We start from the raw sequence: 23,879 nt of genomic DNA on the forward strand, positions 1-23,879 counted from the left end.
TCTCCTCCCGGGTCTCCCTCTCCCTCGTTCTCTCCTTCACTCTCACCGAAGGCCTTGGTTGCTCCGGCCGGCCCTTCGGTCTTCCTCTCCGCCTCGGGCCAAAGCAACTCTCACTCTCCCTCCCTCTCTCTCCCCTTTCCTCCCCTGCTCTTTTTTTTTTCGCCAAAACCCTAACTTCCGGCCCACCAAAACCCTCCGCTTCTTCCTTTTTCTTCCCTTGCAGGCGGCCGGGGAGACGAGGCTCCCCCCGATCTACCGACCGAGGCGGAGTTTCCCCCCGGAGCGCCGGCGAAAGGAAGGCCGGCCTTTCCTCTTTTCCGAAGTGATGCCGGAGAAGAGGAAGAGCGCCGGAAGGTAGGGTCGCGGCTGGACCTCCTTTGGGAGGTCTCCCCCTGCCCCGACCACGGCGAGGTAAGGCCGTCGTCCGATGATGGAGCTTCAAGGTCCGGTGAGTTCATTTTATTTTATTTTTTCTTCTCCTTGGTTCTTCCTTCCGTCACCACCACCCCTTGCCGGAGAAGAGGTGGTGGTCCGGCTGGGGCTGGCGGCCCTGTGGCCGCCTCTGTTGCCGTCCCGGCCAGATCCGGTTGCCCGGGTTGCCCCCCGAACCCCAGGGTACCCGCGGCCGAGGCCGCGGTGTCCGGTTCGTCCGCAAGCCGAGCCCGGTTGGGTTCGGCCTGGGTGGTCGTCGAGTACGCGGCCTGTGAGTTCGGCCCGACCCGGGGCTTGTGGGTTTTTCTCCCTCTCCTGTGCCGGCCTCCTCCCCTCTGTTTCACTGTTGACACAGAGGGGGAGAGCACCCCACAGAGGGGTTTCTTTACTTCTGTGAAGCCCTAACCCTAAAAACTCCTTACCTTGGCCAGTTGCAGTCGGGCAGTGCTTCCTCCCTAGTAGTCCCTCCTTTCTCAGAGCTTCAGGGTTTCTTTGCCTTCGGCTCCAGAGCTTCGGCTCTCTCTCTCGTTCAGTGTTCTAGGGGGTCTGTGACTTGGGGTTGCCGGCAGAGGCTTAAATAATTTGTTTAAGGGATGAGACCTCCTCTAAGAGGTCCCATCCTCTCCTTTCCTCCTTGCTCCGGGACTGTTAGCCGCCCCCCCTGTCTCAGGCGCGCCGGAATCGGCTGCTAGCAGGGGGTTGAGGTGGCGGCTCTAGGTTCTGCATGGTTGGGGGTCCCTTTTGCTCTGCCGTTGCGTCTGGCCTTGCCACGTGGGGCGTGAGGTGGCCCTCTCCTATCGGCCAGTTGTGGCCTTGTCCCTTCGTTTCGTAGCATGAGGTGGCAACCTCTTCCCGGTTGCCACTCTAATTGTACTGCCCATAGTAAAACAAAATTGGGCCCAAACCCCTAATTGGGCTTTTTTTTCTTATTGGGCCTAGTAGGTTGTGGGCCCGGACATTACAGAAACTATGAACTCTGTACGTTGAATGAGATTAGTTCTGAAGAATCAAACCCATAATCTCATCGAAGGAAATGTTGTGCACACGCTATCATGAAATTACAACTTATAAGAATAACCAATTCATGGTGTGACCTCGATTCTTGCATTCATCGGTTGCACGTAGAAATAAACAAGAAAGAAAGATTCATGAAGACGTGTGAGAACAGCAACGTGCTTGACTGGACTTTTTTTGTTAGTATTTTTTTAGGACTGTATATAACTATTTTTTTTCCTAATCATTATCATCCCTGCAACCAAGGATCAATCCAAGCTTTTCATTCCAAAGCGCTCAAGATCCCTTGATATCAACTTTCAAAGCTGTTCTTTTTTGTACATAAAAACTAAAAATAAACTAGAACAAGAAAAGTTCCAGCGTCCAAGTGAGATCGGGAATTGAGTTTAGATCCTTGATATTAACTCTCAAAGACATTACCAACTACACTAATTACCACCCCCTTAAGGATAATTCTGTTGGATCCTTAGGATTAGAAATAGGATTTCTAGACTGAATATATGACTTGATCCAACCTACATTAGCTAGACCTTTCCGGTCCATTCTCGTAGAAAGGAAAAAAAAAATCTGCCAAGGTCTTCTTTTTTTCTCCCTATGCGATTCGGGCTGGTTCACTATGAAGCTATTTCTGAAAATTCTATGAATGTAAGCTTGGTCTCGCCTGTGGTACTACGATCCTGTTGGATTGCACAGGATTATCCAAACAGACTCTTAGTAGAGCTTTCAATTAAGTTGTACAAGTGAGATCAACTTTCAATATGGTAGTTGGTCTTCTTTCAAAGTTGAAATCTCCAACTCTATATATTCCGAGACTTACAAATCAAAGCTAACTACTCTAAGGCCCGTTAATTTATCGTCTCTCTTATCTATTTTTCGTACCAAATATGATAATCTAATATTGGATTTATTTTTTTCATGCGAGATTACCCACAACAAATACTATCAGGAGATGGTATTTATTTTTCCAAGCTGGATCTCTAAAATATCATTTTTTGGTAAAATTGCCCTCACTTATATTATATTAATTAATATTAATGTATTATATCATTATTATATTAATATATTATATATTAATATATTGATTAATAATATTTACAAATAATAATATATTCAATATATTAATATATGGATTCATGAATATAAAATATTAATAAACAATCAACAAAAAATATTTATTAATTATCAATAAATCTGACATAGGATTTATTAATAATCAATATATGTATTTATATTTTTTGATATATGTATAATTATTTTAAAAATATTTATTAACTCATATAGGTATGTTGCAATATTCAAAATAGTTAAGTAAGTGAACTATACATGGCTAACAAATACGCCGAGAAAAAAAATGTTATCACCTAAATTGAATATTCATAGATAATATTGCAAAATAGTACCGCATAAAATTAACTCTAACTAAATATAGTAATAATTTTTCGATGCTAGTTTTCAAAATAATTCTTCCACGAACCAAACATAGTAAAATTTATTTTTCTTCCACAATTATTTTCTTAAATAAATAATTTACAGGAATCGTGGTGCATACCCCAACCAAATAAATCGTAAAAGGAAAAATGAATCAAAATATCCACCAGGGATAACAAAGTTTGTAAATATCATTATTCTACAAGATGGGCCCTAGGCCAATAGTTGCGCGACCCACTATATAAGGAGGATCAGTTTATAATGGGAAAGTTTGGGTGCCCCATACTACCATCATCGAAACAGCAAATAATAACAATAATATAGGTTGTTTGGACTGTAGAAGCGTCAAGTCAACCAGAGCAGTGACAATCCAAATATCATACACGTCGGATTCCACTTACCTGCCCCTAATTCATCCAATGAAATCTTGTACTAATTGGTAAATATATGATGATAACGTTTTCTATTATTCTTCTTTCGTCTGGATTCAATTAATCTAAAGAAAGATAATCTAAACAAGAATCACATGCCAATACACAGACTTTGCAGCTCCTTCATCTTAATCAAACAGTGCCAGATTTCAAACAGAAAATATAATGTCATATACATGTTAGATAGCAGGGAAAGAGAACTTTTACAGCGAAAATTCTTCAACAGTTGTGACATCAACCTCCAATAAAGCTTATTTACAATGAAAACATAAACAAGAAAATGAGAGGAAAAAAAAGACTAGCATCTTTTTATTCCAAACAGAACCATGATTACGTACAATATCCAATTGATAATACAACTAAATGGTGATTACACAACGAACTAGACATCTAGGCTTCATCACAACCTACACGAAAAAAGGAGCATCTAAAAGTACAATCACAACAAAACCCATACCAGTCGGTAAGAAAAGGGAAGGGGAAAAAGGACAAGGGAGCAAGAGAACAAGAGAGAGAGAAGGGGGAGAGAGAACGAATCAGAGGAAACCGGTCTTCTGCAAGACGGCGTTCCGTACCTGCCGGAGATCCCTCCCTTTGAGGGTCCGCCCTACGCCCTCGAACACCGAGAACGTCATCTCGTGCGACCTCGCCACGATCACGTGCGGCGGCACCATCTCCTCCTCCTCCTCCTCCTCCTCCTCCAGCTCTCTATCTTCCTCCCCCTCCTCCACCGCTTCCACCTTCCTCCCCCTCCTCCAGCTCGGCCACGCCGGCACGTTCACTGGCGCAGACTGGTGGCACCCGTTTCCCATCCCCATCCCTCCCCCGGACCCCCCCGCCGGCACCGGCACGCCATCCCGCGAGGCCGCCGCCGGCCGCCTCTGCCTCACCAGGAGCAGGCTGTCCTCCGCCAGCGCGGCCGATAGGCCGGACCTTTCCGGCACGAAGGGCCGGGTCTCGGGCCGCTGGTGATGGTATCGGTCAGACGGAGAGTAGGAGGCAGGGCCGGCAGCGGAGGGGGAGGAGGAGGCGGAAGAGATCTCAGAGGCGGACCAGAAGACGTCGCTCTCGTCGAGCTCGAGGTTAAGGTTAGCGTTCGGTCTGGGGCCGGAATCGGGCTGCTTCAAGAGGCCGAGGAATCGGATGGAAGAGAAAGAGGAGGAGGGGATGGTTTGGGGAAACGAAAAAGAAGGTATCTTCACCGGTGCGATCGCCCCCTCTCCCATCACGGCCTCGACCGCCAGCCCGCCCGTCCCTTCCTCTCTCTTTCTTCTCGGTGCCGGGTCCTCTTGCGTCTCCTTATAATTACACCCGATGGGTGTTTATCTTATCGTGGTCCTGAGGTGCAACGGACCGCCCACGACAGCTGGGATTTTGGGAGAATCTAGAGAAAGCCGATCGTGAGGATGGAGATTCCGCTCGCGGGGAGTGGACACGGTAGACCGGTGGACCGGCAACCGGACTGCCTCATTCTGTCTAATAACACCAGACAGCTGCTACGTTTAAAAGGTTCGGCAATGATTTTGAGCGGAAAGACAAGATCCTATCCAGTTCGAGTCTGAACCGGTGAATCCGGCCCAAACAATCACCGTCATCGGCTGATCAATCGGCGGTGGGTGATCAAACAGTCTTATCCCATTTAATCTTCCATTTATAGTTGATGCATGGACACCACGTGATTGAGATGGACCCTCTGGTGATTGAAGAGGACTTGGAACTTTAGGCATACAATACAAGAACCTAAAAGAGTTACTCTCATGATTATGAACAAGCTTCTTGCTTGAAATATGACCCTCTCCCCTGCTTTTTTTTTTTTTTTGGTAAATAACCCTCTCCCCTGCTTTTATTAATCAGGCCTATCATTTATTGAGATGGATCCCTTTAACCAACAATAGCTGATTCAGTGGATATGACCCTCTTACAGCTAAGCTCTATCACATTGTTGGCAGGTCTCTTGGTTGGAATAAAAATCATATGGGACAGGCTGTATATTTTATCATATTTTTTTTAATGCTCATCTTAAAAAAAAAACTTAAAAGTTAAAAACTTCTCTAGCATTTATTAGCACACATTACATAGTCAGATGATATATATTAAGTAAATTAGTCATTTAACAAGTCAATACATAAGTCTAAATAAATCGATACAATTTTTAGAACGTGATGTTTATCAATACCAGTATATAGTTTCTAGCTTTATCTAATTTATTAAGTATGTATTACCTAGCTGTGTACTGTACATCAATAAATATCATATTTTGAAAATTATATATCAATATGTCTAAAGGTATGCATTGATTTACTAGATGATTAATTTATTTGGTATATATCACTTGACCATATAGTATATATCAGTAAAAAAAATATATTCTAAAAATAAAAAAATATAATGCTGCATTTTTGTGTGTCTGTCAGTAAAAAGCATCTTTAACTTTTTAAGTTTTTTTTAAATAGATACTAAAAAAAATATAGCAAAATTAGAAGCTCTCTCATATTTCTTTCTTGTCCCATATGAATTTTCTTCTTTGGGTTGGATGTAAATCATTTCTCTAGTTTGTCTATCCGTCCAGTCTAGTTCATTCTAAATGTGATTTTAAAAAAAAGAACCGGTTGAAACCACCAGAACGCATTCGATCTCCTCTTTTTTGTGGGCTCAGTTGTCGCTAGAAGCTCCTCCATGGTTCCTTCAACTCGACCATAAATAACCGGCGGTCCTCCTGCTCTGCCGCGTCCACTCGCAAAGGCCACATACCAACCACACTCTCTCTCGATCAGATGGTACTTATTTCACTCCCATTAGGATGCATGTAAATGTTTATGTAATTTAGTAGTATACAACGTCTGCAGTAAAATGCTGACGATCTCACATCCAATCATCGATTTCTTTTTCTAAAGAAGAAATAATGAACCTATGATGATATGACTGCTCAGGCAGCACAGCAGCCGCCTGATGTGACGGCTTACAAGCGTGGGACCAACGAGACGTCCGACACGGAGACGTGGTGGGCCCAGGGGTCCCACAGCAGCAAATTGGGAGGCCCCGACAATGGCGCATCCTTCCAACTTGCGCTTATTCTGGAATCTGGATTGACGCCTACCAAATAAAAAAAATCTGACAGTAGACTACGATGGCGAACGATTCCCAGAGCAAGAAATCGTGAGTGAAAGGGATCTTATAGTTACTAGCATCCCGCCTTGGAGCGCTTTTCGCTCCCATCACCGATAGCTAACAAAGACTATTGGTTTTAAAACATTAAAAACTCTGTGGGCAGGCACCACGGGATTCCTAAAAGGGCCAAATCCAGCCGGACTCGCGTCACGCTAGGGCCTCTGAAGAAAGAAGAGTCCCATGGATTCGCATATAGGATGCCGTTAAGGTATCGTTGACTCGATATTCCCCGCATTGTTCCCTGTCCTCCGTGGCGGTTGGGGACTGGTGGAGGTAGGTGAGGGTATTCACAGGACGCCACATCAGAGCAGGAAATAGAGCAGGAAACTAGGCGGGTGCTGGATAGCACTTCCCTGCAACGTCGCCTTTCAGATTCCCAGAGGGCTTTGGACTCACCACAAGAAATGGTAGAAGCAACCGAGCAGCAGCGAAGAGCAGGGTTATCATTTTGGATTAGGGGAGATTGGGACCGGTGTTGATGGAAAGAACGTCTTGCTTCAATGGATCAGCGATCACCTAGATTTGCTGTTTTGCAGCAACAATTCTTGCAGAAAGCCTTACGAGGAGGGATTATGTTAAAAATTGCCCAAAAATAATGAACAAGGAAAATCTTTACATCTATATTATTGGAGGAATTGTCAATTATAATCTTCATTTTTAGCATTATGACCTCTAATTCTTCTTGGGTCTATCCAAGTTGTAAGTAATACTCATGTCTAATGTCTCTGCCAGAAAGAAGAAACAGTCGCAGAATATCAAGATGACTTACCAAGATGTCACCTGGATAAGACCAGCAACAGGAAAGAAGATTTTTTAACTTACGAAGCCTTGCACGGCATTCGTAGAGCAAGCAACTTAATCTATAAAAGTAGGCAAGGTATCAATTTTTTGAGAAACAAATCATTATTCAACTTTATTTCAATCAATACTGGAGCTGCTATATAAATATCCATTATCAAAAATTAAGGATATTCTTACCACTGTGGAATCCCACCTCCACAGTTTACTCAACCTATAATCCATCAACAAAGAGTACACAATGGTCAGCATGTTCTACAATAATTAACATCAGAAATCTCAAGGCATATCAATTGAAAAACCATTTTATAAGACATGTATGATCGAATATTTAAGGCCCATTGAGCCAACATGGAGATAAATTACATGGTATTTCAGGTTTAATTGAGGGGATCAACCAGTTATGATTCCAGCAAGAACATCACTCTTTCCTCTTGCAGAAATGGTGTAAACAAGCTGGATTGCATCTAGCCATCCATCAAGAGACTCCCATGTGTCAGCAACCTGGTATCAGAATAGTAACTAGCATGAGCATTGAGACAAACCAATAGTCTCCTCTGAAAACCAAAACAAAGACCATAGTTTTCGTATGTTCTGAACTGAACTTCAAGCATGTGCCTGTGAGCGCGCGCACAGAGACAGATTTCATTTACAAATATGTAACAGGTGAAAAAATTTCTCAATTTCTTTGCCAGTACAAGTTCTTCAAGCAGACAACTCAGCCCAAAAATGGCTGAATATGCATAAAGAGGAAGAAAAGAATAACACAAAGTGGCTTTCAACAAAATAATTTCAGTATCTACTGCTGAGATTACCCAAAACCAATAGAGAGGCATGATAGAAAGTCAGGAAAAGTAGCATTCCTTAAGGGCACGTTTATATGTGTCATCAGATCACCATCACAACTGCAGTGGCCAGGTAGTAATTGATGACAATAGTGGCCCTTATTAAGCACTAGGATGCACATCCCCAAGCATTAAGCTCTAATCTGTGCATCATGCATCTTGATCATCCATTCCACACAAAATGAAAAAAAACCTGTGTTCATGTTCTAAAAGAAATTCATTGATCACTACTTAACAAATGCTTCCAAAGTGGCCAATTATCACAAAGTTTGACGGCATGACCACCTCACTAATAGTTAGAAGACAAAAGAATTTACACTTCAGGTTAAATCAAATTCATTTCACTACTGTGTCTGTTATTCTAATTTTCATGGCAGCGAGAATATGATATAGCACCAATTATCACAAAGTTTAATGATATGACCGCCTTCCCAATAGTAAGAAAATGAAAGAATTTACCCACAAGCATGCAAACATGCACCTCATGCACACACAAAGACGCACGCATGCGTACATGTAGATGCACACACACTTCAACTCATTAGCAATTTTTTATCCTCGAAAGCATTTTAAGTGATATTGGTACTGGTGGTTTGGTGATACTTTCAGCCTGATGTTACCTGATCTTCTGTCAAGAACCGGGTATGAATCCTAAATCTGGATCAGTAATAAACTAATCCAGTAACCACATTAAAATTTTTTATTATGTAGGAATTGAACCTCAGCGATCAAAAACTAATAATATATAGGGTGCTTAATTATTTAATAGTATAAACTTGGGTCGTGTGAATGTTAAAGCATGGCTACCAAAACATCACATGCACATGTAGCAGATAGATATGGGGGGTACTGGTCCTATAGTCATCGAGTCCAGATTTGATTTGGTTGGAACATAACTGTTCTCACATTCACATTAGGATATAATGATCCAAAACACAGGCTAACCAATTTATAACCCCAATGACAATGAGATTGCTTGTGAGTGGAAATGACCGAATATACAACCATCTCAGACACTTGTGCAGAAATAAATGGAATCAGTTCTCCAATCTAAAAGATAGACAGTGGTTACAGGGAAGATGAACACAATGATGATATATTATGAAACAAATTTAACTATCTAAATGCAGGAAGCTTTTAATAACATTTGGAGGTAATATCTTACCAGATATACAGGTCCATGAATTGTATCTATACAAAGTCCTGCACCTGGTGGCAGGGTTAGGTCTGCACATGCTGATACAGAGAAAATATCTGGTATATCAACTTTAACTAGTGATTTATCATTGTGTGCAGATCCTTGCAGCCTACCAGAGGGGCTTTGTGATAATTGTTTGTCGCCCTTAGTGACCTGAAAAGAGTGGAATAGAAGCATCACTCTCTGAAAAACAATAAGTGGTAGCTATTTGCACCAAATAAACATTTCTCTAAATATTTTCTAAATTATCTCTTAGTTATGAAATCATCATACACTGATATGCATATACAAGGAAAGAACCTGTTGCTTGGAAAAATAATGAAATGACAGTACCCACTTTTCATTCATGCACTAGTTGTAGTGAGATGTTACCCTTGGAAATGACAGTACCCATTTTTCGTGCATACACTAAGACTGCTAAAGTATCTGCGAAAAGCCACAGTCAAATTGACTACATACAACAACAAATTGTATGTGGGTAAAGTCACCACATGTACAGCACTGTTAGAATGACTGGCTCAACATCACCAACAAAGTATAACACTTCCTCAGTTAAGAAATATCACTAACAAAAATATATTGACATGATTTCGTTCATACTCAGATTAGGAATATATATATATATATATATATATATATATATATATAATATTTTATAGTAATTTGGCTGATTGAATTGCCACACTATGTCTTTTCTACCTTTCTTGCCATCTCCTAATACTTCCATGTACTTGCAAACCTCATCCATCGGGTCACTGACGCTTGAGCCTTTGCTTGTTCCAGAAAGTAAAGGGGGTTATATGAAGTTCAGGAAAATTGACAGTTACTTGATCAAGGACAAATTGGTTTCAGACTTTGCCAATGGAATCTATAAGATCTAGACAACTCTCCCAGTTCTATTGAAGTCAATAGATATGCGAATGACTCATAGTCAAAGTATGAGTTCTTTATTTTTTGTTAGGAATCTCATAGACTCATACCATTACATAGGAAGCGAATAGATAACAAAAATGCTTTTATCAAAGTGCAAATGCAGATATTTTTTTTCTTAGCTATTATAGAAAAAACTAAAAGAGGATCTTTACAATGTCTCATGATATTTCGCTTGAGAAAATATAGATGTTATGTTGCATTAGTATACAGGCAAGTTAATGCATCAAATCAAAGTAATGTATGTAATGTTCATTTGCATAATGGGAAATGCAATTTTCCGTCATGGTCTTCATTTTCATGACAATGTGATGTATCATAGCCATATATCACAGGTCACAAAAAGTCAGCAAACATAATCTGAAATTTTTACTTCACATGTAGGGATTGTCAATGCGACAGATCCAACATATGCCTATGCATGGAAGAAACAAAATCACATCTTCATGCTTTCCTCTACTGAAGAGTGTATCTACTCCTTCCTTAACATTTGCAAATCTATTGGACAAAAAGCAGAGGTTTTTTCTATTAGTTTAGTCTTTACATGAATCTTATGCAAGGACAAATCAGCAACTTTGACCCGGACTGCCTAAAGACTAAAAGAGCATTCTTCTTGCAAATGGGGCTCAAGACTAAATAGCATTCTACCAAATGGGGCTATAAACCAGGGCACGCAACCTCTTCTACTAGGAGTAGGTTGTTCTGTGTTTAAATCCTGAGACATTTTCCTAAGCATTTGACAAAAGTAGTTCTTCCATCATTCATATGGTGTTCCACTATTGTTCTCAGGAAAAAGGAGGAGCATTCTACTGAAATTTACTGGCAGTAAATAAATGTTTTATTGAGTAAGTAAATTAATGAGGTGACTCCCAAGCTTTCGCTATCTTAAAAATGAAATTGTCCCATGATTTTAAGTCCTACAGTTATAGGTGAAGAAGTGAAATACAATCAAGAAAGATTGTCGATAATAATTTTATTATCTAGTCTATGGTATGCCGTACTGTACCGAACCGAACGGTATAGAATGTACCATACCATACCAGGTCGGTACCGATATCTGGTATCGGGAGTGTACCAAACTTTGGCATGCCGATTAGGCCTCATACTATCCTGTATTAACAATGATAACGTGGCACTAGTACGGGGCCTGGTACCGAGACAACATACCTTGATCTAGCTAAGTGATTCAGTGAGTATTTATTTATTTAATTTTTCATTAGATATATTAGAAAAAGTTGGATCACATGCAGACACACTGATGTGATTTCCACTAGTAACTCAAGTCAGTTTTTCACATGTTATAGAGGGCAACTAAGATACACACAAACCCATACAATGGAATAGTAGCAGAGCCAAGAAATTGACATGGGGTATCTTCCATTAATAAAAGATCGCATCCTAATTGCCTCAAAATATAACAACCAAACCAGAAGGAAAAGACAATAGACCTTATATCCTAAGTAAAATAGAGAAAACCAGTAGCTTCCAATCCACAAAACAATGCGCAAGAACATAAATAACGATTACAATGTCATCACCAATCTGTTATTAGATTTGACTAACAATAGCCATCTGACCTGTTGAAGGCCTTCATGATTCAAAACAAACTGGGATCTTTCCCAAACTTTATGAGATGCAATTGGGTCCTTTGCAGGTGGTGCAGTCAAATATCCCACTTTGAGGTAGGGCAGAGGTAGCTGTCCATAAAACACATCATAATGAGAGACAGACATAAATTGAATCACATATTGCTACAAAAGATACAAACAATTATCTTATTCATTATAAATTCATACAAATTAAATGGGTAACAACTTATTCCAGCATTAGGACTTACTACAAGGCATGAACTGTGATTTTAAGCATCACCAGAACTGGTAAATTGTGCAAATGTAAATTGAATCAAGGAATCACGTCTTGTTTTTGGGATCATGGATTGAATATTCTTGATTGCATAACACAATTAGTAGGCTCTTTAGATAGAAAATTTAGTAGTTAGAATTTAGGACCCAGGCAAACAGAAAGTAGTCAAAATCTCAGGCAGTCCCAATATATGTCATATCTTGTAAATCCTTGAAGCTCTGAGTGTAGCTCTGCCTTGGTTTGACTTACTGCAGGTGCAGAAATTTTAAACATAAAAATGCAATGTTATATTCTCATTTCCTTACCTAAAGCCAAGGTAATGATATTTGAAAGTTTTTTTTTCTCTCCCTTGTCAGTAATGAGGGGCTAGGCGCCTCTAATTCTTTCTACGTAATACACCCATCACAATCAGCCTGAGCACACCTCCTTTGGTTGCATGGACAGTCAGTGAACCAGTTGCCATTATCTCCCTCAAACACACGTACTCTGGCAATCCAATTAGCTGATTGGTTGCCTTCACAAAATATATGAGAAGCTCTGTAATAATCAAGACGACAATGGCCCAATGTCATATAGAATAGGTATATAAATTTCCAGGTCCCAACATGTGCTATTGATCCAATAAATGAAAAAGTCCCAACCATACCTCCAAGCATTATAATTGTCTGTAGCCATGAGAAGACCATTTCAAACTGACAGGAGCTCTGCCATTTTTATTGGGCAAGACTTTATATAGCAGAAGCTAGCATTGATAATGCGACCCTGTGATCACAGAAAATGAACCTACTCCACTACGATTAGACTCATGATGAAACCCATCATAATTGACTTTGATTGCTTTAATTCTTAAGTTGCCAGGAAATTACAAAGTAAAAAAGAGGAAGGTTTTGGGAGCTAAAGGTCTAACAGTTGAATGATAGGAGCAAAGTTTTGTTAGAGTCAGAGGCATGATGAAACTCCAAAGCAAGGGACTTGGATTGCTGAGTAAGCGAACAGGGATTACATACTATTTGTTCAATGACTCATTGCAGGCAACCGAAGTAGCCCAGCACAGAAAGGAGAAAATGCTCTGACAGGTTTCCAGATTGCCCTTATCTACGGGGTGATCTAGTAGCTGGTCCACAGGTAGAAAATGTAGGTAGATTTGCAATCACCGGAAGATTGATATCCAAGTTGTGTGAGGAAGAAATTATCCACCAAACATGGTCATAGAAAGACTTGCTGGTGGATCATTATGAAAATCTGCAAAAGCAAACCCTGGAAAGGAGCCTTTCACATTGAATCTAGAGGATTGCTTATTATTTTATTTTTCTCATGCTCAACATTGATTAGACACCATTTTCTTCTGTTCTCACCATTATATAAATGGTAGAAATACACTTTGACGATTTACACTCTCTTGCTGCTTTATGGTTACACCCCTCTCAAGGTTCACTAATCAAGAGTCCTTGCTATCAATCATGTAACCTTTCAACAGAATAAAAGTTTATGATTGATATCCACAGAGAATATACAGGCAACTGGTGTAGTCACAATTTACTCATTTTGTGAGTGATATGTCTGGCTCAAGGATTGCAGCAACGATGGTCACCAGCAGTTTCCTGATGGTTTTATCTCCAAAACCCCCACTATTTTTCCTGTTATCTTTTCCTCCTCTATTTATCTTTGAATAGATAAATAATGGCATAATTATGGATTAACATTTTAATTGAAACATTTTCTTTTGTTTTGTGCTGTTGAAAAAACAAACTAGAAAAAAACTTTACAGCAAAATATTTATTATAGGGATCTTTCAGTATTTTTGACCATTATAGACTAATAACAGGCAAAAGGCCACTGCTTTAACGAGACAATCTCATTGCATCTGGATGTACTAAAATAACGATGTAAAAGAAATGAGTCCAATTCTTTTATACACTGCTCAACATACTCTTTTAAAGAGAAGGGGAGAAGGGAGGGAGAGGGAAAGAGGAGAGAGGCCATATGTATAGGATTTGAAGCTTTGAGCTACAAAAGAAAACTTGAAGTGAACTGAAAGTTGTATCCAAATCAAATCCATCATAACCAACCATCTAACAAAGGATATTATGAATTTTCACTTTCAAAAAAGAACGTGTGATTTATGAGTGTTAGGTAAAAGTTTTCAACAAAAAAACTTGTTTAGATTTTCTTATGTTTCCCAAAATTAAAGGTAAAAGTGGAAGCATAGAGTATGAGTCTGGACAAGGCTATGCAATCCAGACAGCCTTTTGTTGCCTATGGTGTATCAAATGACTATGATTTATGATCAATATCCATACCCCGTACTAACAAAATTCAATTCAGAGAATAAAATCAAACCATGCAATGCCATTGTGGAGGAATTAATGCATGGCTATCCACTAACAACAAGGAGGATTTTAACAAAAGCAGCCACCTTTTGATTGTTTCTGTCTAACTTTATCAGGAAGAAATTACATGGTAATTAAATTACTATATAAAACTAGAGGCTTGCACATGCTACACACGTCCCTTTTTTTTCTAATCAGTGGGGCCCAGGTGGGGAGAGGAAGGGGCTGGGGAGAAGTGCAGAGAGGCAGGAATTTTTGATGCTTTTTATTGAGGAGGGTTCTGGCTTCAGGCTTTGGTGCTGGCTGCGTGAAGCTGACCACAAAGCCCTTTCCCACTATATATTAGTAGAATAGTAGATAATACAATTCAATAAGCAATTAACTAAGATTAGCATACAAAAACGAATGTTTGAATAAAATAATTTCAAAAAGAAAGTAATGGAGGCCCTACTAACCATAGAACGAACTAATCTCAAAGCACTGCGGTAAACCTGCATGTTGTAAACAAATGAAAATGAAGTTTAATAAAATTTTAGCAATTAGAATATAAGCAACAACAAATTAGCATTTTCACAATACGTTCAGCTTTCACTTTAATCTTCAATTTAAAATTGCAAAATCATATGAGCTCAGAAACTTGACATACAAATGCAAATTACCTAGAAGAGAACATTGTTATACTTATTGCTTCCATAATTAGTATTTATTTGTGTATAACAAGAAAGAACATGATTTTTTTCTTTTTTTAGCAAATAGTTCAAAAACACTCCTCAATCATGAAATGCATGTTGTCCTCCAAGAATATGAACTTATAGAGGTCATATCCACCATCAAGAAGTAATAAATAGTTAAAAGAAAAGGCATTCATAAAGAGAATAACTTACAAAAATTTGAAGCAAGCATTGTACAGAAAGGCATGGTCTAAACATATTTCCTATATGAAACTACAAAGTGTACAGGTGACTTCATTGCTCCATTTGCAGCATAAGCCATATACAAATAGTTTGAAGGGAGTCAAAAAAGATGAGAACACCCCACTACGTGGTGCAAGAATAGAACATGGGTACAAACTATACACGATACAGTCCATAAAGAGATTAAAACATGAAAGAATACATAAGCAAACAGCATGCAGGGCATATACCGATATACGTCATGGAAAGGCGATAGACGGCTAACTTTTCTTGGAAAACCTCCAAAAACTTGAGGTGGATAAAAACAAGTCCAAGAACAATATAAAAACAGATTACCATCATATCAAATTGGCTGTATAAAAACAGTTAAGAAGGCTCTGTAGAAAAATTAAAAAGAAACTTACAATCAGTTGTCAACCTACCATCAACCTGTACAGATTACTGACGAATTCCTAGAAAAGGCAAATTTAGGAAAAGAGGGGCCTGGGATGAAACCTATTTTGGCTAGCTGGCAGGCACAAATATGTACATTTCCACCCCCACCTGCCCAGCGCTTTTGCAACGCTTTCGAAAGCATCGGCACGAAAATTACCGACGCTTATAAGCGTCCTAAAGGATCTAAAAAGCGCCGGAAAAAACATTTTTTTTTGTAGTGGAGTAAGGTCCCATTTTGTTTTTTCTTTTTTTTTCTGTAAGGGAGGTAATGTTCCAACTTCTACTCTTGATAAATTATTAAGCAACTTCTCTGGTGCAAGTAATTCCAAAATCTACAATTTTTGAATTATTTAGAAACTAATTGACTTAAACATATTTTAATAGAAATTCATCCAAGTAATTCCAAAATAAGATTTTGAGTAACAATCTTTCTCAAATTCACGAGATATGACCAATTTATATGACATAAATACTTCCACAAAAATACGAGGTATAAAGTTTTGGAGGATAAAGTGCCACATCAATATAACAATTATTTCTTTAAATATTTTATAAAATGGTGGGCAAAGACTTGCTTTAAAAAATATGGAGATGCAAAAGATAGACTGTTATTTACCAAATACATCTAAGTCCAATAAAGACACCACACAAACCAAATCCTCTATAAAATCGAACAATTCCAAATAATTAAAACATCAAACTGTAGCCTCTGGAGTCATCTGATAGATCTAACTACCTCAACAAAACATACATTATCCCTTAATTCATTAACACCCAAAATGTCATACATGGCACAAATATTTATAATCAACAAAATATACTTAAAAATTATGAAACTTTGTGAAAAATATTTCAATTGAAAAGGAAAGCTTATTTATGCTTGCTTTTAGCCAAATCAAGATGTCTCGATGTAACCTTCAATTCTAGATTTAGGCACAATAAAAAAATAATTCATAATTATCAAAATATCTCCAAATTTTATGAGGTTAGTTTTGTTGGAACCCATTGAACATAAGAGCTCCAAAGATATGGACATGTGGCTGAAAACACGTCGAACATAACCAACAACGTTTCCAAAACGCTCTCTGTTGTTAGAGAGTCAACGAGCCGAACGCACAATGGAAAAAATATGAAATGACAGTGAATTTGTGAAAAATCACAGATGCCAGTTATTATAGATGACCAAAACGGAAAAAGGAGACTGTAGTTTCCAAAACAACCAGAAGTTGAAACAACAGAAATCAAATGGGCATCACTTGGACAATCAAACACCAAACTCAGAGTCCTTAAGAGAGAATAAACTACAGCCTTTGTTCAAATCGAGGAACTCATCTTCCAGTAGCCAAATTTGAGCAATTATAGAACAACTGAAATTAAAAGATATGAAGGAACAATGGGCATCATTGGGACAAACGAAGACCAAAAACTCAGAGTCCTCAAGGGAGAATAAACCAGGAACTTATCTTCCAGTAGCCCAAAATTGAGCAATGATAGAATTAATGAAATTAAAGGTCATGAAGGAATCATTGGCATCATTTGGATAATCTAAGATAAAAAAAAAGAGTCCTTGATAGAGAATAAACTTAAGCCTACTTTGAAATCACAGAACAATGAAAGTAACTGAAATTACAAGACATTAAGAAACAATGGCATCATTTGGACAATTGAAGACCAAAGTCGGAGTCCTCAAGAGAGAATAAATTAAAGCCTTCATTCAAATCATGCAGCTTATCTAGGGGCATGGGCAGAAGACAACGACTAATACTAATAATAATAGTATATTACAACTACTACTAATAATAATACTTAACACTAATATTACTAAATCAAGCAATGATAGAACAACTGAAATTAAAAGACATGAACGAACAATCAGTATCATTTGGACAAATGAAGACCAAACTCAGAGTCCTCAAGAGAGAATAATCTAAAGCCTTCACTGAGATTGCAGAACTTAACTAATGGCATGGGCAAACACACCGGCAAAGGCAAAAAGATGCAAAACAATGAGAACATCGCATGACCCCATCAATATCAAATCTTAAGTTCATGTATCTTGCAGTATGTTTTGATAGCATACATGACAGTACAGAAACAAGAGGAGTTAGATTGGGCTAAATGCAACATCTTATTAAGGTATAAGCCAAATATATAGCTAAATAGGAATCTCACACAATGAACATGAAATTTGAAGAGCAAAAACCATCTTTAAAAATTTAATTGCAGCAAGGTTTAAAGTTTCAGCCAAAATGTTCCCACTGAAAGCTGTTGAGCTAACCACTGAAACTCACTTGTAGTCAAATTCGACCACTTCAGTCCACTTTCAGCCAATTTCATGATTTCATCTAAAATTGACAAAAAGCCTTACTTTGAGCTTTTCGTTCTTCCAATGTCTTGAGTTAAGCTTGCTGATAGGTCCTAAAAATCGAGCTTCAATAACATATGTTCCAAGATAAAAGCGGAAGTTGCAGGTTTCATGTGCATCTGGAAGCACATAGTTGTCGGTTGTAAGGAATTTAAGGGGAATAGAAATTATTTACATAATCTTGTTGCTGCAAAAGAATAAACCTCAGTGGGACAATCCACAGTCTAAACTTTTAATCCAATGATTCCAACCAGTTTTATAATCCATTGGATATAATTATAAAAGGCTGAGATTCTAAATGGCTTGCTGTGGACGGAACATAATAGTTATATTCTCTCTTTCCTCTCTAAATGCTGGCCACCAGAATAGAAACCATTCAATAGAGCATTAAGAACTCCTTAATCAACATACTAAGTGTGTCACTAATACTACCAGAAGACCCAAATCCGATCAGTAGCATTGCTTTTAAGAAAAATAAATATAAAATAAAAGCTTACTGGAAAAAATCCCATTCCACACGACGTTAGGAAGAAGAAAAGGTTTAGTTTCTAAAAGGAGTCCAAAAATGAGGCATTTGAAGGCATAAGTCTCACCACAGAAATTCATTGAAGGTTCTGGTGCAATGACACCTCCGCACAATTGAGTACAACACAAAATGGGCATGGCCCTTCTCCAGGAATGGATCATTGCGCTTACATAAGCATAAAATGTCAAAGCTTGATGAAAATCTGAAAGTAACTCTTAAGGGAATACCGCTAGCAACATATCTACTATCCCAAATTTACTCAAAGTGTTTGAGCTCAGCAGAAAATCATATATTTCCTAGTTTATTGCAGACAAAATGACATACCTTTTTCGTCAAATTATGTATTTGAAAAGTCAACTTAGTGTCACAGTAAAAGTTATATTTTTATATTGCACAGATAGACATCATGTGTCAAGTCACTTTAACAACTGCTGTTTACAGAACATAGGACACCTGGATGTCGCACTTTGTGATGTGCATTAAGGTACCAATAAGTGAAAGAATTATTTAGAAGGAAGCCACATCCTCACATTCTCGTGAAAGGTTTCACTGCCTTCAGACATAACCTTCTCATGAAAGAATTATGTAGAAGGAAGCCACATCCTGATTCGCACGAATGTTTTCATTGTATTCAGACATAACCTTCTGTACAAGCATACAGATGTTCTTCCAAAAATACAGAAATCTTTCTCACTTGAGAAAAGCCAACAATACCTCCCATTGGCCTCATATTCACATAATAACCATGCATGTAAAATATGAAATTTCAGAGGCTTTTCTTAGGCTTAACAAACTCTTCAAGATCAACTAACAATTGAACTCACCACTAGTATAAGACTATATATATACTGTGTAGCATAAGATTGCAATCTAAGAAATGGTCAAGATGGAGGAGGAAATTTATATGAAGGAAAGCTACCGAGTAAGTTGGTTTCAGAGCATGAGCAGCTGCAATATAAATAGCTGACTGGCTGTAAAGCTCGTTAGGAAAGACTTCTTTTGCATCGACTGGTCTCCCAGATCTTAATGTGTCCTCTGCTAACCCATACTGCAATATGATAGAACAAAGATCACATTTGTTCATCATTAAGTAATTCACAGCAAAATACAAAGAATATTGCCCTTGTATTCATGCTTTAAAGATATATCCGAAAAAAAAATAAAGGATATTTTATGAGGCAAAATATTGTTATTTACTCAAAAGATGGTATATAGAGCACTGGACACTGACCAGAACTGTCCCAAGATTGTAAATTGCCCGATGGAAATCAAACTGTAATTGGATTGCAGCACGGAACTGCCAAATAGCAGAAGTGGATATAATATATCACAAATAAAGCAAGAAGGTTACTTTATCAGGAATGATGCATAGAAAAAAAAAATTGCAGGTGAATATAACAAAGGCAGGTAATTAGGTATCACGCTTAAAGTTGATAGTTCTACCTTACTTATAGCTGTTCTAACAATATTCTGCTTCTCTCGAACAGGAACAATTGCACTGAGTTCCTGCATTGCTTGTATTGTGATTAAAGGTAATCAAAGTGATATAAAGATAATTCAGAAAGTAAAAATAGAACCACTAAAAAATTACTTCCAAAACCAAGAAGACAGTTGATTTTGGAAGATTATGGATGCATATCATAATATAACCGCACCTGTAAAGCAAGACCCCAGTTGTTAAGTGCCTGCGATCAAAGAACAAAAATAACGATAAGGCCTCATCAAGTTTAATTTAGTAGTATTATTATTGCATCACACTGAAAATGATGATAAGGCAAAGTATTTGAAGGGGCAATACTTGTACTACAAAAAACTTGATGGAGAAATAAAGTTAATCAAAAAGGAAAAAGAAGTGATCGATGCATAAATAAGCAACCAGGATTAAGCAGAGAAATTAAGAACCACCTTGAGCATTATACATGCAGAAGATTACAGTTTCCCCCAGTTGCCCACATTTGGACTGAACTATTCTAGAAATTCTAATGAAATAATCTCAGGGGACTGCAGGAATGAAACCTCACTTATCACTCCCATTGTCTTAATGATAACCAATAGTTTGCAAAGCTGCAACAAGAAGTCTGTTGACAAGATATTCAGCTGTTGAGCTCATTGATTTACATTCCATGAGCATGATTAGCAATCGCAACAATTTTACCATGCTATAAAGTTTCAGTTGAAATATATCAGATTGTTTCGAGTACTGATATGAAATTGCATGGGAACTAGTAAGAAATCTTTGCTTTGTTTCATCTGAAATGCATTAGGATTTAAGTATCAAAAAGTGTCAGATTAGTGTTATCTGCAACATATTGATCCTGACCAGTTATGTTGATAATTAGCAAGTAGTGGTTGAATCCTACATGGACTTCATTGACATGAACCAACTTCATGCACAAATGAGCAGAAGAGGTCAAAATGCAAAAATGATATCCAAGTTCTCCTCTTTCAATCATTACAAAACAAATCAGTGTCAATTGGAATACTTCTGAAAACAAGGGAAATTTGTCGAATTAGAAGCTTCCCAGAATGTAGAGTAAGCCTTGGTGCAATACTAAGGTTGCGCCATTATAATCTAGGTGTTACGGGTTCGAAACACGGAAACTCTCCACATGCAAGGATAAGGTTGCATACATCTAAACCTCCCGAAACCATATAGTTGCGGGAGTGACGTGCATTGGGCTGCCCTTTTTAGAAGCTTCCTAGAACGTAAGAACTTAGAGGTTTGGATGCACAATGTCTCCTGACATCTATATTACTTGTTAACCAGATGGCCTTTCTCCTTAGTTCAAAGTTCCTCACCAAAGTTAGGTTCAAAATCAAGCATTGTTCATCACGCCACCAAAAGTGCTTGTCCATGTTAGCGTTGTCAAAGGCACTCTAAGCGCTCGCTTACATGTTCCAGCGAAGCAAAGAGATCCTTGAGTGCCTCAATAATCCTTGGGCAAGGCAACTTTATTGAGGCAATCCCTAAGCGAGCACCTCAGAAGCTCAGACAAAACAAGAGACGTTCAAGCAAGCGCAGCTCCAAGGTCCAACATTGTCTTCTTTCCTTTTTTGCCTATTCTTTTAGAGCTCTGTTAGCTCCATCTTGAGAGGCATATTGGTCTATTAGAGACCTTATAAATAAAGGGTTACTCTAATATCAAATATGGTTTGGGAAGTGGTATTTTGTTCTCATACTTGAATTTTAAAAGCTATTTTAGGGTGTGTAGCAGTTTAAACTTGCTACCTTATATTTAGAAGCATGTTATGGAAAGCGATATTCTGATATGATGTTTTGGAATCAAGTTTTTAAATGCTGGGGGAACGGTGAGGTGCCCCACCATCTTGAATGTTAGGATAGGGCACCATCCCCAGTATCAGGACGAGATGAGTCAGAAAATGGACTTGGATGAGACATCCACCATCCCAAGCATCAGGATGCTGGGCATCCAATTCCCAAAAAAAACCGAAACGATCACATCACACAATACTTAAAACCTTGTTTGAAAGATGTGGAGCATTATAGCTAATGTTAAAGATGATCATGGTTTGGATGTTGAAACTTGAATTATTAACATGATGCTTGTGTTGTTTAGATACAAATAGCACTTGTCAATAATGCATCTGTTTAACTTTTTATGAATTAGTGCTTTTCTTCAAGAGAACACCTTGTTGGTGTCAACACCTTAGAAGATATGGGGTTCTATTGTCTTAAGGCCACCTTTTGCTTTTGACAACCTTGGCCCATGCACTGTTCAAATTCTTGGTCCAACTTGGTCAAAAATGGATCTTGGATGCTAAAACCCATCTTGCTTGGACAGCAATCCTATAGGGCTTAACACGGGTCAAATTTTATTCAACTGTATCTGCTTCTATATCCCATTCAAATCAGAATCAAATACTTTTCTGTGTCCGCCTAGATCCAATTACAGATCCAGATACTTAGAAATTTTGCCGGGTAGGGATACGGATTCGGATTCATGGTTTTTTCCAAATTCAGATTTAGATATCTATATGACACAGTCAAGGTCCAGAACCACCCCTCTTTAGACCCTACCCATAACCCATACACTTCAAATCTCTACCCATCACAACGCATGGCTCCTCTTTCCCATCTCTGTGTGCCTTAGATGTCACACTGCCCCTCTTTCCATCCTTCCTAGCCGGCGACCAGCGCTGATTGGCCATGAACATGTGCCTCCATCACCTCTAGCGACCTCTATCTGAGATTGGAGAAGAACGATCCTCTTCAAAGACCTTAATGGCTATCGCACTGCAGAAGGGCAAGATCTGTTTTGAAGATCCATCACCATGACATTCCCAACCAGCAACAATGGTCAGCCATCCTCCCTTACACCAGTAGGGGCCAGGCTCCCTCATCTTAAAGATTTAGGCAGTGGAGTCTCTCCTTCAGGGATTCAGTCCATGGCAAATAGCTCCCTCTTCCCTGGCTAGACACACCTTTACCTCGGCCACCTCCACCTCCCGGGGCTCTCGGATTAGTCTCAGCTCACAACCCACTCCCCCCCGGATAGCAACCCCTCACTCAACTAGCATTCTAGCATGCATAGGTATCACTCTCTGAGTCTCTCTCCCTCCTCTCCTCTCTCATAGTCTCATGCTTTCTCTTTAATAATTGGATGACATTATTGAGAGTATTTAATTTAGAATTATTCATTCCATTTTAACTGGCATTATTATTCTATTATATATGTACTTAGGGACTCCAATTATTAACATGGATGAGCATATTTCATCAACTAGGGAGAGTGTTGGTGATTATTCGGATTCTCGATGTAACGTAGTAATTATTCTCCTTTTTAAATGATTTTTATGTTTAGAGTTTTATGATCTACTTCTTGCTTTCTATAAGGCTTTATAGTTATGATTATAATCTTGCTTTTAATAAATGCTTGCCATTTTAGCAAAAAAATAAATAAATAAATGCTTGCCAAAACTGCAGTTAAATATTAAATTGCAATTCTTTCATTTTTTATATTCTTTACGTGAACTAATGTCAATTCTTATCATTGAATTCTGCTCAAAATCCAATTTATATCCAAAATAATATCTGCCTTGTATTTGTGTTTGGATAGAAAAACCATGGATATGCCCAATATCCAATTCACATCTGTATCGTTCAGAACAAATAAATATATACTTAATATTCAATTAGTATCCATTTTTGTTTAGAACAAATAAGGATACTACTTTTGGTAT

At 38.5% G+C, this 23,879-nt stretch overlaps 2 protein-coding genes across 8 annotated transcripts in view; both read right to left on the reverse strand.

The window, feature by feature from the left end:
* Window positions 1–3,586: 3,586 nt before the first annotated feature.
* On the reverse strand, window positions 3,587–4,617 carry LOC120108026 (uncharacterized). The gene has a single exon (XM_039121552.3). The coding sequence runs from the start codon at window positions 4,529–4,531 to the stop codon at window positions 3,842–3,844; it is 690 nt and encodes a 229-aa protein (XP_038977480.2). The 5' UTR covers window positions 4,532–4,617; the 3' UTR covers window positions 3,587–3,841.
* A 2,740-nt stretch (window positions 4,618–7,357) lies between these two features.
* The window catches only part of LOC103717375 (Tetratricopeptide repeat (TPR)-like superfamily protein), a 36,059-nt gene continuing 19,537 nt past the window's right edge, over window positions 7,358–23,879 (reverse strand). For all 7 annotated transcript variants that reach the window (XM_088718588.1, XM_088718587.1, XM_088718592.1 and 4 more), the window contains 8 exons: window positions 20,333–20,362; window positions 20,121–20,183; window positions 19,909–19,974; window positions 19,597–19,725; window positions 14,893–14,928; window positions 11,822–11,941; window positions 9,282–9,467; window positions 7,358–7,775 (listed from right to left, as the gene is read on the reverse strand). In XM_088718588.1, the coding sequence (XP_088574714.1) occupies window positions 7,665–7,775; window positions 9,282–9,467; window positions 11,822–11,941; window positions 14,893–14,928; window positions 19,597–19,725; window positions 19,909–19,974; window positions 20,121–20,183; window positions 20,333–20,362 (741 nt within the window). In that variant the 3' untranslated portion in view covers window positions 7,358–7,664. The remainder of the gene's footprint in view (window positions 7,776–9,281; window positions 9,468–11,821; window positions 11,942–14,892; window positions 14,929–19,596; window positions 19,726–19,908; window positions 19,975–20,120; window positions 20,184–20,332; window positions 20,363–23,879) is intronic.

The sequence above is a fragment of the Phoenix dactylifera genome, chromosome 3, assembly GCF_051530095.1.
Source record: "Phoenix dactylifera cultivar Ajwa chromosome 3, Ajwa_hap1_PhDact_Kaust_v1.1, whole genome shotgun sequence".
In the NCBI taxonomy this organism is placed as follows: Eukaryota; Viridiplantae; Streptophyta; class Magnoliopsida; order Arecales; family Arecaceae; genus Phoenix; species Phoenix dactylifera.